The sequence below is a fragment of the Castor canadensis genome, chromosome 4 (genome assembly GCF_047511655.1).
Source record: "Castor canadensis chromosome 4, mCasCan1.hap1v2, whole genome shotgun sequence".
Classification (NCBI taxonomy): Eukaryota; Metazoa; Chordata; class Mammalia; order Rodentia; family Castoridae; genus Castor; species Castor canadensis.
In genome coordinates, this window is record NC_133389.1 from 89102362 (window position 1) to 89118446 (window position 16085).

The 16085-nt window shown below is 41.9% G+C and overlaps 1 protein-coding gene across 16 annotated transcripts in view; it reads right to left on the reverse strand.

Moving 5' to 3' along the window:
* The window catches only part of Nckap5 (NCK associated protein 5), a 927122-nt gene that overhangs the window by 103187 nt on the left and 807850 nt on the right, over window positions 1–16085 (reverse strand). For 14 of the 16 annotated variants that reach the window (XM_074070606.1, XM_074070604.1, XM_074070603.1 and 11 more), the window contains 4 exons: window positions 15894–15995; window positions 11157–11345; window positions 2606–6381; window positions 1726–1903 (listed from right to left, as the gene is read on the reverse strand). In XM_074070606.1, coding sequence (XP_073926707.1) covers window positions 1726–1903; window positions 2606–6186 — 3759 coding nt within the window. In that variant the 5' untranslated portion in view covers window positions 6187–6381; window positions 11157–11345; window positions 15894–15995. The remainder of the gene's footprint in view (window positions 1–1725; window positions 1904–2605; window positions 6382–11156; window positions 11346–15893; window positions 15996–16085) is intronic. The other 2 variants (XM_074070600.1, XM_074070607.1) reach the window with 2 other exon arrangements.

The following is a 16085-nucleotide window of genomic DNA, read 5'->3' on the forward strand; positions in this document are numbered from 1 at the left end:
CAGGTTAATAGTATTCCCCTGTATGGAAAAGCTTCTCAGCATGACTAATTTGCCCTCACAGCTAACTAGAAAAATTAGCATATCTCTATTGATTATGTATATTTGGGGTGGTTAGGGAATCTTTGTACTTCACAGAAAATAATAAGTGTTTCTTGCCAGTAGTCTGGAAAGACCAAAGGATCGTTATTACTACCCTGTGAAAAACTGCAGAGAAGAAAGGAAAAGCATGGGGGAATTACTTTAGCATTAGGAAGTAATAAGAAAGTAAAAATGAAATTGTAAAAGCCAAATGTAGGGTCTTTTTGTTTCTTTGGTACTTCTGTGTGGTGAAGATACACCCTAAGCTGTCAGAACCATATTAAATGGGGCATAGTTAAATGGAGTGCCTCTGATAAGGGGCTCTGCAGGGCTATCAAAGTTTTCCATCAGCGGGATTGAATTTCCAGCATATTGCACATTTCCACACATTCCTTCTCTCTCTTTCCTTTCAGTGACACTACAAGGGCAGCCTTAGATATGCTTATAAATTGTGGTCTTTATAACATGGAGGACATCTACATTTTCAAAGAAGGAATGATACCACAGGAGCCAAGAGCAAAAACTAGTGGGAAAAAAGAAAACTGTAAGGAACATGGTCTGCATATGATTTCAGAGACTTTGAAAGACAGACCTTATAGCTCTTTGGAGTCAAGACATATCTGAGTAAAATACATTAAAGGTACATTGTCTCAAATGAAAATATGTTTGTGAAACTCTAAGGAATGCTAAATATCAATAACTAATCATTCTAACCATGATTACTTGTAGAATCTCTTCCATTCTTGAACCACCCCATCCACCCCAGAAAAAATGCACAATTTCTTCAGATTTCAAGTTTTTTCTTAGAAAATGGCTGCATGGCCTATATTTCATAACCTCTTTATTAGAGTATACAAAGATACAGATATGGCAATTCTGTAAAGAGAATATTGTTGGTTTAAGTGCTTTAAATCTTATTAAATGGAACAATGAGAGTAATCAAATCAATTATACGAGCATTTAATGAATGTAAAGAGAGTAAGTATAATTTAAAATAACTATAAAACAAAAATATCTGAAACTATCATGACTTGCGGAAATATAAAAATGCATTTTTATTATTTTATTAGAGGAAGTCTATTCCCTTCTGGATCCAACAATTGAAAGACTGAATTGATACGGAGCCAAATTCCAAAACATAATTTATAGGCTTACCACTTTCTGTCTAGGTAGAACGAATTCATATGTACAACTTGCATAAAAAATAAACAACACTTCAATCAAATCATCAGAATAGTCAATGCTCTCTTAAAGTGCTAAGCACCTTTCATATCTAAAATCACATTCATTCCTTTTTCATTTCTGGTATTGGAAATCATCATCAAAACAAATTTCCAGCCTGAGATATAATTTGAAGATGACACTGCTAGCATCATTCACCTGCAGTGCACTGCAATTATATCACTATTCTGAAAATAGAGCTGCAAGAAGCAGTGTTCCCAGAAGGGGCCATCCCCACTCAAGGTCTAGCTGCCACCTCTTTGTGGCAGTTGTCACCAAGATTTCTCTCTTATTTAAAAATCTTTGTCTTTGATTTTGTCTTTTTCCCAGCAATCTCATACCCATATTGTATTAGCAAAGAGCAGAAAGAATCCAGGCAGAGCATCTCAGAGTGAAGTGTTCAAAGCAGGATGGTGGAGCACTTACCAGGGAGTCTCTTGGTGTTTCCATATCAGCTTTGGTTTTGATGTTTTTCTTGTGGCTTCCTTGGGTGCTGCTAGGGCTGCCAATGATACAGGAGCCCTGGGAAGTGCCCTTTAACATGTTCCTGCAGGAACCATTATTTGATCCACTTTCTGTCTGGTAAGCTCCTTTCTTATCAACTCTGCAGGTAGAAAGTGATTCCTCTGATCAATTACATTGCTTGTCTTCACTCCCTCTCCTCTTCCCAGTCCTTTAATGCTTAAAGTAACCTCCATGTAGCTCTTTGTATTTAAACCTTTAAATGATAAGTGTTACTCACAAGCTTTGATAAAATCTTCAAATATTCCAGCAGTATGTCAATTTAGATTTGAGACCATAATGAATTAATTTTTATTTTTATGACTGCTTTTGTGGAGGGGAAAAATAAAAACCACTGAAGAGTGATTGCTAAAAATATTTCTGGTTTAAGATCAGCTAAAAAAGTAATTATTTCTGGAAAGTTTCTAAGTATACGTTTGCTCAGTATAGTCAATGAAATCGGCATGCTTTAAACCGTACGTGTAATTTTCTTCCATTTCATGCCATGTGGGTACATTCATGCTTCCTAGTGTAGGTTGAAGCTCTTTCAACCTTGATAAAACTTACCGTTCTTTAATTTCAAAGACCATTGGTTTGGTTAACAAAGTAACATGGACTAAATTATCATTTTATTGCTAACTTTGATTTCATTGTTTAAATTCTGGCTAATGTAAAAAAAAATGCACTTCTGCTTATGGGGAAACCATGCTCAAGTGGCATTTAACATATAGGAAACTAAGAACTCTCCTTAAAGGGGAGCCAAGGAGACCTGTCTACATTGCTACCCTGTGTTCCAATGAGTTACCTGTTCAAAAGTTCCTCCATAAAGTTATCTTTTGTTGAACATGTAACAGGGCTGGGTCTAGCTCTTGGTCCAAACCTCATTTGGTTGTAAATGTCTTGTGATGTTTTTAGATTCTTTTTGCTTGGCAAACCACTGTCTGGACTGTCTGCTGACTTGGCATTCCTATGAAGCTCATTTTCCACTTTCAACTGTAGTTCAGGCTTCTTTTTCTCTTTTTTTCTCTCTGATTTCAGTTGCTTATTTCCAAACCCCAAGACTTTTGCCTCTTTCTTTTCCATTTTGGTTTTGGAGGCATCTATTTTTCTGCTACTGAGAGCTGGAAGTCTACTTTTCCGAAAACCAAACCAGCTGGCAAAAGAAGGCCCGGCTTTTGGTTTCACTTCCACAGAGGTGGACTTTGTTTGCACTTGGCCCTTTTCCACATTTTCCTGAATGCACAACATGACTTTTTCTTCGATAGTGGGTGACAGGGGGGTTTCTGGGCTCACAGCAGCAGTCTCAGTTATGGAGTCATCTGGATGCCTTCCAAAAGTTTCCAGCTTTGATGTCCTGCTTGTTTCCAAATTGCTTGGATGCTGTAGCCTGCCTGGGGCCTGCAGTGTTTGAGGACAGTCTGTTGGGGTGGGTGGATACCTGGAGGGGTCACTGCCTGGTTCCTCAGGTACCACATGGGGACATTCTCTCTGGATGCAGGCCTGCTGCTCTTCTGCCCCAGGTGGGGCGAGGAGTCCTTCGGACCTCGGGGGGATCCTCAAAGGCAACTTGCTTGGGCTCCCATGCTGGGTGTTAGAACCGCTTGTGCTCCCCGGGGAGGCCTGCCTGGAGAAGGGATACCCTGGGGACCTCCCGGCAGCAGGGAGACCCTCAGATGTGGGAGCAGAAGGGGTCTTGCTGGGGGAGCCTTCTGTGGAAGCGCTCTGCCGGGTGAGAGAATTGCCTCTCTCGGCAGTGTTGGTAATGATCTGAGTTCGGATTTTGCCTGGCCCTTCTGTGGGCGGCGTGGAGGGCTTGTCTCCTGAGTGCATGCTGAAGCTCTGGCTCCGTGCTTTGGCACCATTCATGCCTAGAGCTGGCTTGAGGTGCGGTTTGCTAGAGGAGAGGGATCTTTTCACTGGTCTGTTTTCCACTCCCTCTCGCCCATCGGCCCCCGGGATGCTACTTTCCAATGACTTGGGCATTGCTCTCTCCAGGGGAAGCCCTTCTTCTGCATCTTCAGATGCCTGGACACCCAACACGGTTGTGTTTCTCTCACCTCCTGAGCTCTCTAGGTTCACAGGTGTCTTACAGTCCTTGAGCTTAGACTTGCTTGTGGCCACAGAGCTTTTCGAGGCCTCATTTAAACTATCTTTTTCCTGCTTCCCTGGCACCGTGGAACTTTTCCTGAGCAACTGGGGAGACTTCATGAGAACTTTGAGTCCCACTGGGAGGCGAGTTTTCAGTCCTTTCTCAAGAGGGTTTTGACAACCATGTGAGGTACTATGGCTTTTAGAGGAGGAGGAAGAGGAGCAGGAGGAGGGAGTATTAACCTGAGATGATGGTGTCTCCTTAGTTTCCAAGAAGGACGGCTTAGAAGATGTTGGGACACTGTCATCCAATTCTCCTTTTCTCCCTAGAGATGCACTTTCAGAAGACCGTATCTCCAGAGGCTCATGAGTTGAAGAACAGGTTTTGGGGCTCTGGAACCCTGTGTCCGAGTGTGTGGACTGAAGTGCTTGGTGAGGAGAGGTTTTGGGGACACCTCTCTTTGGAGACACCTTTGAAGGCCCAGGGGCCATCATGGCAAAGGAGCTGGAGGGAACACGAGCAGAGCATCTGTTGTGAATCACTGTTTCTGAGGATGGCAGAGGCTGTGTGAAGACAGGCTGTTTGAAGGCTATAGAAGCTTTCTTCCTCTGTGCTTCTGTCATTGCATGACTAGAAGAAATGACAGGAGCAGAGGATCCTCTCAGCAATGGAAAGCTGAACCCTGTCCTTGTTGTGTCATTGGGGACCCTGATTTCAGGCTTGCTTGATGAAGGTGATTGAGGACAGTCATGACTGGGCCTGAGCAGCAGGGAGACTGACCTGTCTGGAGGGGGCGGTGGAGAGGGAGAGCTCACCCCCACCTCTAGGCAAGAGCCACAGTGTTTATCCCTTGTGGGAGGGTCGCTACTGTCACCAGACTCTATGAGGGGCCTTGACTGTGACCCTGCGGTATGACTCTTGGAGCACTGAACCCAATCCCTTCTGCTGGACATTTTTGGGCTGTGAGGGGGCTTGTTGGGGTGTTTTAGAAAGTATGCATCTGTCCGTATATCACAGAGGGGTCCTGGGCTCTCTGTCTTCATGAATCGTGAAAGTTTCCCTGGAGAGAAGGTTGGTGATTTTTCCAAAGTTACTGGGTCAGAGGAGGAGACTAGCATAGGGGCTTCGGTCTCCATTGTTCTTGATTTCTGAGGTGAGGACTTGCCCCTGGTAGGTATTTTTGTCAGATTTTGCTTTTGATAGATACCCATGGATGCCAAGGACCTAGAACTGCTCTGACATGACATACCATGTGTTGGCTTGGCTAACTTCTGTCGTGGGGTATTTCTAGTGACAGTCCTGGGGCTGAAAGAGTCAGTGGGCACCATGGGAACACTGTCCACATCAGCTTTTGGAATGTTTTTCTCAGTTTCCTCATCAGGTCTCTTTAAGAAGGAACAGTCTCTTGCAGTAGCTCCTGGCTGTAAATGAGCAATTCCCTGAGGTAAAAGTTCAGTGTGTTCTGCCTTGGATCCGGCAGGGGGTGTGTTGATAGAAATTTCATCCCTAGTAACGGTAACAACTCCAGTCTGGTGAGAACTGAATTCAACGGGTTCACCATTTTCTGCATCAAATATCACAGTAATACATTCTTCTGAGGAAGTCCTTTTCACAACCCTTTTCTGCTTAATGAAACTAAATGTCTTTGGCTTAGTCTCCAAGTTGGTGGGCACTTGTGTTTCTTCGTCATCAGGAGACCCAAGTTGAGGTTTTCCAAGTCCCACGAGGATGTCCAGGTTCTCCATGGACTTGTCGGTGTCAGCAGTCAATGACAAGTCTGAAGGGCTTCTCTCATCACTGCTTTCTATGTGCAACTCATCTAGGGTTTCATTGTCATCAGTGTCTGAAAGCTGGAGATTAAGACCCGTGTGGTCATGGCTGTGGCTGTGTGGATCTCTCTCCCTCTGCACCCGAGGGGCACGCACAATGGGACACAGCTTCCTCTCAAAGGGACAACTGCTGGCACAACGAGTCAACCTTTCAGGACTTTCCCTGGGATAAACTGAGGATGAAGCTTCTGAAAAGTGTTTTCCATGTGGTTCCCAGCCAAACAAACTGTCGGAGACACTGTGGATTAACTTACTGCCATGCAACCTGCAGCCCTGGTTTGGAACAGCTTGCAGCAATGATAAGGAAGAGGAGTCATCTTCTGCATCCTCATGAGAATCTGTATCATAGATGAATGTCTTGTAGGGGTCCTTGCAGGGGTTCTCTGGGCCAGGTGCTTTGCAGGGAGGATATTCCTTGAGGCTGCTACTCTTAATTCCTGGAGAATATATTCCTTCATTCGAGTTCATGCAATCTTTATAACCCCATTTGGTTATCACTGATGGGGGTTCAAGTAACACTTTCTGCTTCTGTAGCTTCCTTAGCCCTTCTAAAATGTGGCTTTCTTTGATACGAGTTGGAGGTCGTTCATCTGCAGGACTAGCAAAGCCACTTGGGAGCGAAGAATCGATACTCAGCCTTTTATCCCAGTTCTGTGATGATTGCTATGAAAGAAAAGTAGATATGAGAAATGATTGAACTGAGAGTTATAAAGGGGTGAATCTGATCAAGGTATATTATAAGCATGTATGGAAAATCACAATAAAACCCCTAGTACAATTAATATAAACAAATTAAAAAATGAGAAAAACAAAACAATGATGGAACCATGCAAACTGCAAATATACAAAGTAAAAAGCCCATCTGCAGACTTAAATTTGTGCTGCTGGTTGATACATATTCATATATAAATACAGTTTATGCAATGCTAACTATGAAGTATTGATTTTGCCGGGTCTTGTGCTAAGTAGTACAATGAAATAAATAAACAGAAAGTTAGAATCCTGCCTTCAAGGACCAGAAAACTCAGCTGAGAGCAGGGGACTTGGCCACAAAAAACTGTGTATCAAGGAAGCAAATGAGAAGTGTTCCAGAGTCTCAGAGGAGGGAGCCCACAGGTCTGTTTGGGATTTAAGACCTGAAAGGCATTTAAGGTAAGAAAGAAGTTACCTAGCCCTTAAAAGACACATAAATGTGCTTCAGGTTAAAAGTAGAGAAATGATTTACATGGAATGGGCAAAGACCTACTTCAGGGAGATCTGCTCAAGGTGTACTTAGGGAATGGCGAGAAGACAGTATGACCACATATGTCAATAAAACTTCATATGTCGGTGAGAGGTAGAGAGGGTAGAGCCAGAAAAGTAAGTTAGTCATGTCTTCATATCCTTCCTATTGCAACATTTGATAGCTCTGTGACTTCATACACATCTATGAAAAATTTCTAAAGTTATTATGTATCATATATGTGCATATGCATATATATACATACATATATTTATATAGAGAATTACATATATTCACTTACATATAACTGCTGGGTGTTTGCTATTAGAACCCTGTGGTAATTATTCTTCTATTAACTTACAAAGATCAATGTCCTGCCTTCATACCTCCCCAAATGCTGGCCTTAGCTTTGGAAAAGTGTATGAGAAATGACCCAAGAGGAAGACTGTGTTCCTCCCATTTGCATTTTTCCTATTTTTGGGAACAAGATATGGAAAGGCAAAGAGGGGAACTAACATGTTGGGGGAACTGATGATGTGTATGGAGCACCTGATGCTTACCAACCACTTAAATAGTGACTCATGTATCTTCAGACAAACACCATGAGGGAGAAATAATCCATCTCATTTTATGATGGAGGACTCTGAGATTCAGCTAGGCTGGTTTGGAGAAGATGGCAGAGACAGGAAGAGCTGTGGCAAAGGATCGAATTCTGGTTCAGATGTCACTTTCTACAACACTGTCAATTTTAGTTCAGTTCAAAAGCACCTGGAGGGGATGTGAACTCAGGCAGTCCAGGTCTGGAGCCTGCACTCCTAACCTTGGTGCCATACTGCCAAGCCAAGTTTAGTCTCAAGTCTTCCTTCTGCATTAGTTAACATCATAACAGAGATCACAGGTTCCCTTGGCTCTTTCTTCAATGGAACTTGCAGAATTTAAGTAACAGATCAGCCCTTGGGGAAATGGGTAAGATGTGAAGGGTACCCTAGTTACTCTTTTTTTTAAGGGTATATAATTAATGGTGAATAACTTCAGGGACAAGTATTATAGTTTCACAGGAACACTCTACACCAGCCAAATTCTGAATATTAACTACATGCTCAAGGGAACAGATTGAAAAGTGCCAGAAACTTCCATTGGAATCTGGACTTCATAGTAAGCTGGGGGACTGTCACTTACATTTCAAGAAAATTACTCTTGCTATCAACAACACACACATGTTTGTTTGTTTTTAAGTCAATTATTTATTTTCTTTAGAAGATTCTCCACTATGTGGAGTTGCTGGGGACAGATGGTATTTGGTGATGCTACCCTTTTCCTTCCCCCTCCCCTGCACCATTAAATGCTCCTTTGGAATAAATCCCGTTAGTGAGTCTGGGTATTATAGACAGAACAGAGAGCAGGATGTCACAGCTTGGGTTTCTAAGAATGTCCATGATCTGATAGTCATATTGACCATAAAGAGGAGAGCCTGAATGTGCTTAAAAAGGCAGATTTGTCTAACTCACAGAAAGTTGTGTGCCTCCTGCCCACCCACCTTCTTTCTGTGCCTCCAGAGGTGCCCATGCTGTGTTTTGTCAGCAGCTACAAACCTCTGTGAGATTGGTCAAATTCCTTCATCAGTTTTCTGCAGTTAATTAAGGTATCTAATACCTTGAGGAAAGTTTGGAATAATCCTGAAACTTGGGGGCAAAAATAAAAGAGTAAGTCAGGAACTAGAGAAAAGGTTAGATCAAAAAGAATTAACCTAGAAGGTAACACACCTGCACAGGAAATTAATGTGAGTCAATGCCCTGAATAGCTATCCTTATCTCAACCAGCAAAACCCCTTGTTCCTTCCTATTATTGCTTATACTCTCTCTTCAACAAAATTAGAAATAAGGGCAAAATAGTTTCTGCTAGGTATTGAGGGGGTTGGCGGGGAGAGGGAGGGGGCGGAGTGGGTGGTAAGGGAGGGGGTGGGGGCAGGGGGGAGAAATGACCCAAGCCTTGTATGCACATATGAATAATAAAATTAAAAAAAAAAGAGTAAGTCCTCTGTGGGAGAGACAGTGGGCAAGATTGGCATTTCCCTCAGGCGGCTGCCTTCTTCATGGGGCCAAGTTGTAAGAGAGTTGCCCTCGTAAGCTGCATGAATGGGGAAGGAAGCTGCTGACAAGGTAGGGGCTAGTGTTTAATGCCCACAGTCCTTTTCCTTCTCTTGAATGGACAACAGATTTACAATTATCAATATGCTTATTTATTTTTAAATGGCACTGTTGCTCTTATTGGGAACAAATGTATCCCAACAACTGGCATAACCTCTCTATGTGTTAGGCTGACTGAACAAGGTCAGGATTGTATAACTTTTAAGAGTGAAGGTTCTGGAGCCATCTGCCTGGTTATTCCATGGACTGGCTAGGAGCTGTTGGACCAGTTACTTTCTTTTTAGCACCTCAATCTCCTCATTTGTAAAATGGAGAGAATAGAACCTACTGAACAGACCATCATGATCATTAAATTAGTTAAGCTTGTACAATGCTTTAAAAAGTGGGCTGCATATGGTAATAACTCATTACTTTGAGCCAAATTCCTTCATGTAAGGCAGGCTAGTTAATTTCATATAGGCTTCCCTTCTATTTCTGTACCAAACAGTATTTAAAAAAAAATAGCTCAAAAAGAACTATTACTCACACATTTATTATTATATAAATTAGTGCTCTATTTCCATTCAGACTCATATCATTTGAGCTTATTACATAAGATGATACTAAAAGAGCACCTGGTGCCAGATAAAAACTGTAGAAGTACCTTAAATAATACAATTTTAACATGTCTTGACAGCTCTGGATCTAGTCTGGTGCATGACTATAATCCTAGCTTCTTGAAAGGTGGAGATGGAAAGATCACAGTTTGAGGTTAAGTAATATAACTTTAAAATATCTTGAGAGCTCTAAATGTAGTCTGGTGCATGCCTATAGTCTCAGCTACTTGGAAGGTGGAGATGGGAAGATCATAGTTTGAGACCAGCCCAGGCAAAAAAAAAAAAAAAATTAGCAAGATCCTATCTCAGAAAACAATCCAGATATGGTGGTGCATGCCTGTAATCCCAGCTACCTGGGGGAAGTAGGCAGGAAGATTGCGGTCCAAGGACAGCCCCAAGGAAAACCAACAAGATCCTAAATGAAAAAATAACTGAAGCAAAAGGGGCTGAATGTATGGCTCAAGTGGCAGTGACTGCCTTACAAGCACAGAGCCCTACATTTAAACCCCAGTACAACCCCTCTTCTCCTACCCCCCCAAAATTTTTACGTTCTTTCTCCTCTTTCAGGGGAGATATTGCCTTAGAATATCAAAGCCTGCTGTAAATGATAGAATGACAGCCAAAAATTAAAAGAAAAGGGAGGGAGAGAGAGAAAGAGGTGTGTGAAGCAAATGAGCAGAGTAAGGAGCTGTGAGAGCCAGCACCATTCACAGACAGAGTGAGGAAATGTCTCCAACCATCGCCTTGGTCTGTTAGGAGGCAGGCCCCTGGCAGTCATTATTCAGAGCTCTGAACAACTCCTCTGAGGGAGCAATTTTGATAATGCAGCAGGCTCTCTACTTTGCATTAGATGTCTGAGTCCAAGGGAATAGGCTGTAAATGCAAGCTTGAAATCTTTTCAGTAGTTCTTGTTCAGTGAATGATGAAGCTACTCCCTCACCAATATATTGTGGGAGCTGTGGAATTTTCCCGGGTTCTACACTGCTGAAAGTGTAAACTAAATTTATCCGAGTAATCGAAAAATGACTTCTGAATACTCTGGTTCAGGGTTTCCGTTCCTGTGTACATTGCTTTTTTTTCAACTTCAAGGAACTAATAAATTCAAAATTCTTGCACCAGTGTGCAAAGAAGTTTGTTCATTGCATGAAGGAGTTTCCACGTGTGTGAGTGCCCTGTGCAGATGGGAGTCATTTTTAGGGGAGTGGTGATCTAAAAACCCTGAGAGAACCCCCTTCTAGGTAAGGAGAAGTAGGCCCACCTTCACTGAAGCCAGGGTCCCTACTGTCTGCTTCTGCTGTGCTGTCCTCTAATTTATAGTCAAATATTGTTTTATAAGCTTATCAAATTGAATCATGGAGGTCAATATAATCCATGAGCAGACACTCAGCAAATGGTCATTTCCTAGTTATCCCTCTGCCTCCACCAGAAGAGGATTCTTTTCTGGCTCACTCTGCTGCTGAAAGGGATCCTTACCCTTTTCCTGAGGTTCTTCCCATCATGCCATGTGTAGGAGGACCCGCTGGAGTACTCGCTGCAAGTGCTTGAAAGAGACAGTTCACTGCTACTACAGCTGTTTCCAGGGCAGAGACGACCAGGGATGACAACCCCCAACCCAGGGCATTTCAAGGCCAGGGTTCCTGGTTTTGCATTCAGTTGGTGATCCTGAAAAAGCAGCACAACTCTGAACAAGGGGTTGGCTTACAGAAGAAAAAATACCAGTTGAACCCCAAAAAGAGTGGTTAGAAGCACAGACTTGGGATCCAGACAGAACATGCAGTCAGATCTTGCCTCTGCCTCTTAACTGTATTACTACCTAGCCACATTTCCCTTTTAAAAGGTAATTATGACAATACTGCCTACCTCACAGGGCCATTGCGAGGACTACATGAGGTTCTACATGTGAGGCTTATAGCAAAGTGTGTGACCTACAACAGGTGCTCAATTATCATAAGCTACCTTCATTATTAGGCAAAAGTACCACAATGGTGGTTTCTCATTTTTATCCAGCTGCAATGGTGAAGGAATCAGATCAATATCAAAACAGGACTCAAGGATTGGGAGTGTAGCTCAGTGATACCGTTTGACTAGCATGTGCAAGGTACTGAGTTCAATTCCTAGCATCCTAAAATAAAACAAAACAACAAAAATATGGCTTGAATGCTACAAATGCAAGAAGACATAGTGGCATCCTTGCCTGTAGGATTCAAGAGCTTGAGCATAGACTGGTGGTGCTAGACTAGATCAGGTTACCCTCTGCCACCAAATGTGCATTCGTTAGTCAAGAAAACAATAGCTTCCATGAACCTCAAGTCCTCATTTGTAGAGCAGGGCGAGATCTACCAGACTACTCCTGTAGCCCTCTCCAGCTCTGACAATATTATTCTAAGTCAGCCATCAAAAGCCCCAGCCTATCTGTGCCACCTTATAAGAATCCATACCCAGCAGACATGAAACTCAGCTACCACGAGTCTCCACTGCAAAAGGTAATAGGAGTTTTTGTACCCAGTTGGTTATCCGAATGATAATGACCCTCACACCTAACAGATCTGGATGCCACACAGAAGGCCCAGGCTGCTAGAATTCTAGTGGGTAATACATAAGGCAAGGGTGACAAAGTGGTAAGTATCCTAGCACATCTTGACAGCCACATGGTATGCCCCTCATGTAAAAGATGAAGCACCACAAACTGGACAGGCTAAATTAATTTAGCATCCCCAACACTGAGAATAGAATTTCTCTATTACCGTCTAATTCCAGCCTCCTATCTATAGAAAGCTTTGTCTCAGAAACGCTTTGATGGGGAGCCATCTGTCTTTGTGTCACTTACAGAGTAGCAAAGCCTCTTACTTAAGCAATTTATTGATACTTTACGGGTGCCTCTGGTACCGGAGTACTTATCACTGTGCTCCAAATGCAATTCTAACTGACGGTGACTAAACACCAGCTTGGGAACGGAAGGTAATGAGGGCGTGAGTACCTGCGGTAAATATTAAACCCTGGCATAAGTACATAGGGTATGTTTAATTTTCTCAGTAATCAATATCCATAATGCTTAATAATTTCAACTGCCTTGCTATAAATACTTTATTTTTGCTACATAACAATCTCTTTAAGTGATCTAAAAATGCCAAGTTTTTACTACCCTATTCCTCCCCACCCCCAAAATTTGGCTCTTAATATCAATGAAAGGAGAAACTTGTCTTAAAATCCAGCTTTCAGCAATTAGCTATTGATTGATGCTCTTGTTTCTTGCTGGATGTAATTTAGTTAAGGTAGATCATATTTGTACCACAACAGATGTCTATAGCCAATGGCTCTATCTTGCAGGAGCATCTGGCATTTAAGCCTCCACCACTGCAGACATCTGAAAAGCAACCTGAACAACCTTTCAGGAATGGGATGTTATGTTCCACTTCTATGTGTGTGCTTTCCAGTGTCTCCATCCTGTTCTTTCATATTTTATTGTCTGAGCTATCAGGTGGCGGTTGTTATATATAGGCTGCCTCTACTCTGGGGATATATTGTGTCTGTGTCCCATCCTTCCAGGTGACCCAGAGAAAAACTCCTCCAATGGTCACATTCCAGTGACAGCACACATTCTGCCTTCTCCCACAAAAGTTTATATTTCATTTGCTTTCCTACCTACCCATTTCCACTCCACCTATCAAAAGTATATGTTTTACAACTCAATTCCTAGATATCTTAATGCATAAGCTCCCTTATCCAGCAGTAAGGAGTATACCTCCCTAGAGGTTGGGTTAAGATGACAGGAATCTAGAACACAAGACAGGCTGGCTCAAGAAGGAATTGATGACTCTCTTGCCCTTGCCTTTGAGTGCCCAGACGTGATGGGGGAAACTTCAGGGGATTGAGGAAGACCTGCTAATGCTGTATAGGGACAAAGGGTGGTTAAACACAGAGGTATCCTGCAAGACATTTTTTCACACTTTAATGTGCACACAAATCACCTGGCGATCTTGTTAAGATGCAGATTCTGATCCAATAGTTTTGAGGTAGGACATGAGATGTGTACAGGATTTTTAACCAGAGTGCTACTAATTGGTGCTACTAACTGGTATCTTGTACTTTGTGTAGCAAGTCTGTAGAAGAAGCTATTAGAGAGATGATCTCTTGTGTGTATTCCTTGGCAACATATGCTCTGTCATCTCAAGGATTGATCTGAACAGACCTGAGCAAGAAGAGGGAATGTCTGAGTCCACCACAGGCCAGTGGTTTGGGAAGGATGAATATTTATATGTAGTGACTAGTTACTGAGGAATTCCTCACAAAGAAGAAGGGGCCATTCCTTTCTATGGGAAATTCTCCTACTTGCCTACTTTGGATAATCAATGTTTGAATTTAAAAAGGGATCCAGAAAAGAATCCCTGACATCCTGGTTGCAAAGTGAGCTATTTTTTCCTCAGACATCTCAGGGCATTTATGAGGTATAAATCCCGGCTCTTCCACTCACTAGCTTTTTGAGCATGGGAAAAATGGCAACTCTCCGTGCCTCAGTTTCTTTCTTTGAAAATGGAAGTAATGGCTTACTACAAAAGATAATCTAGAAGACTGAATCGCCCTGGTATATGCTAATGCTTAGGAATTTCTAGGTGTTTCTACTACTAAAACACACACACACACACACACACACACACACACACACACACGTCTTGACTCCTCAACTAAACCATAAGCTCCTAATCTCCCTAAAGCACTCTGTTTTATAGCTCTTGATAGCTTATCAATATCTGACACCTTGCACTCTACTGGACAATAACCCAAAGTGGTGCAGGGATCTCTGTGGGGAGCTTCTGGAGAGGCTCCAGAGCTTTCTTAGTTATCATTTGTGCCCTTGCAGATGTTTCTGTGGCTGTGGCATGATGCCACACAATGAGAGAGAAGAGAGAAGGGATAAAGCAACAGGTATATTATTGTCCCAGTAGTGTTAGCAGGCACTGTGCTACACACACTTCGTGTGTTACCTCACATAATCCTCCACAACTCTCCGAAGTAGAAAAGAAATATCATTATCCTCATTTTCTAGATGGGATGTCTGAGGCATTGAGGTTTTAATATACTGCCTAGGGTCACCCAGCCAACAAAACATTCAGATGCCAGGCCCAAGTCACAGCCCAAATGTTATAATGCCAAGTAAGGCCCCTGACTCCCAAAGAACACAGAACTCCGTAAATCCCACTGAGCTCAGTTGTCATAGTAATAGACAATGATTGATATTAAAGCTCTTCTTTGTGGAAAAGTACATGTTGGCTTCTATTGTAACATTATCTTATGTTGATTTAATTGGCAGAACCCATCCTGTTTGCTTTATTCAAAACGTTTCCAATTGTGTATTTTGGATCAATACTTTGAATGATTTGTATACCTTAACATCTTTACTATGAGAAGTTCAGCATAAAAGCTACAACTTTAATTTAAAAAACAGAGAGAAAGATAATGAAGTTAGAGTTTGTTGAATAAAAATTGCACACTTTAAAAGATTCTTGACCTTCAGGCCATATTAAAGATTGGATGCCATTAGGTCTTTATAGATGTATAAAGTGACAACATTCCACTGAAATTTCATTCCAATTTAATTTGAGAATATTTACCTTTGATGTGGAATATCCTATCTACAACTGACAAAATTATGCAGTAAATTAAGAGCCCAGGTATCCAGAAAGGCTGATGTCATTTGTAAGCCTAACATTTTTCATTATGCATTTATATAGCTGCTATGTTTTTTTCAAGTTATTCTTTTTATGTCAATGGGAGTTAAAAGCCATACTGGTTAAAGTTTTGTCAAATAAGCACAAAGCTAACCCCAGCTAATGAAAAAAATGCAGAGCCCATGAATTTTTAAAAGTTCATCCATAATATATCATAAAAGTAGGATGAATAATATGGGACATGGGCTTTAATAAAAAGCTCCTTGACCATTTCTCAGAGACTTTGAGATGTAATCAATACCCCAAAAGGTATCTTGGGGACAAAGCCAAGATTTATAACCTTTTTGCCGAGAGTGACACTTTCTGCTTACTATATCAGCTGGGGGACATGTTACTGAATTTCAGGGAACACAAGAAGGGAAAGTATTTCCATCTATCTGACAGTGCTTCAAGGATGCACTTTATGGTTCACTTGTGACATCACATTTGATGGAAAGGAAATAACAACCTAAACAAGTGCTTTGAAAACAGCAGGAAGACTCACATGCAGCTCAACATCAGTTCGTGACTGGATCAGACTTTGGCTTCGTCCCACCTCTGAAAGCAAATCTCCAGATGAAAGATCTAAGATTCGTGTATGAAGTTTCTAGAGAAAAGCAAGCAGAAGCAATGAATAGAAGTGTTTTAATTGTTTCAAAACCCTGCTTTGAATAGTAAAATCTTTAAAGAGTTGACA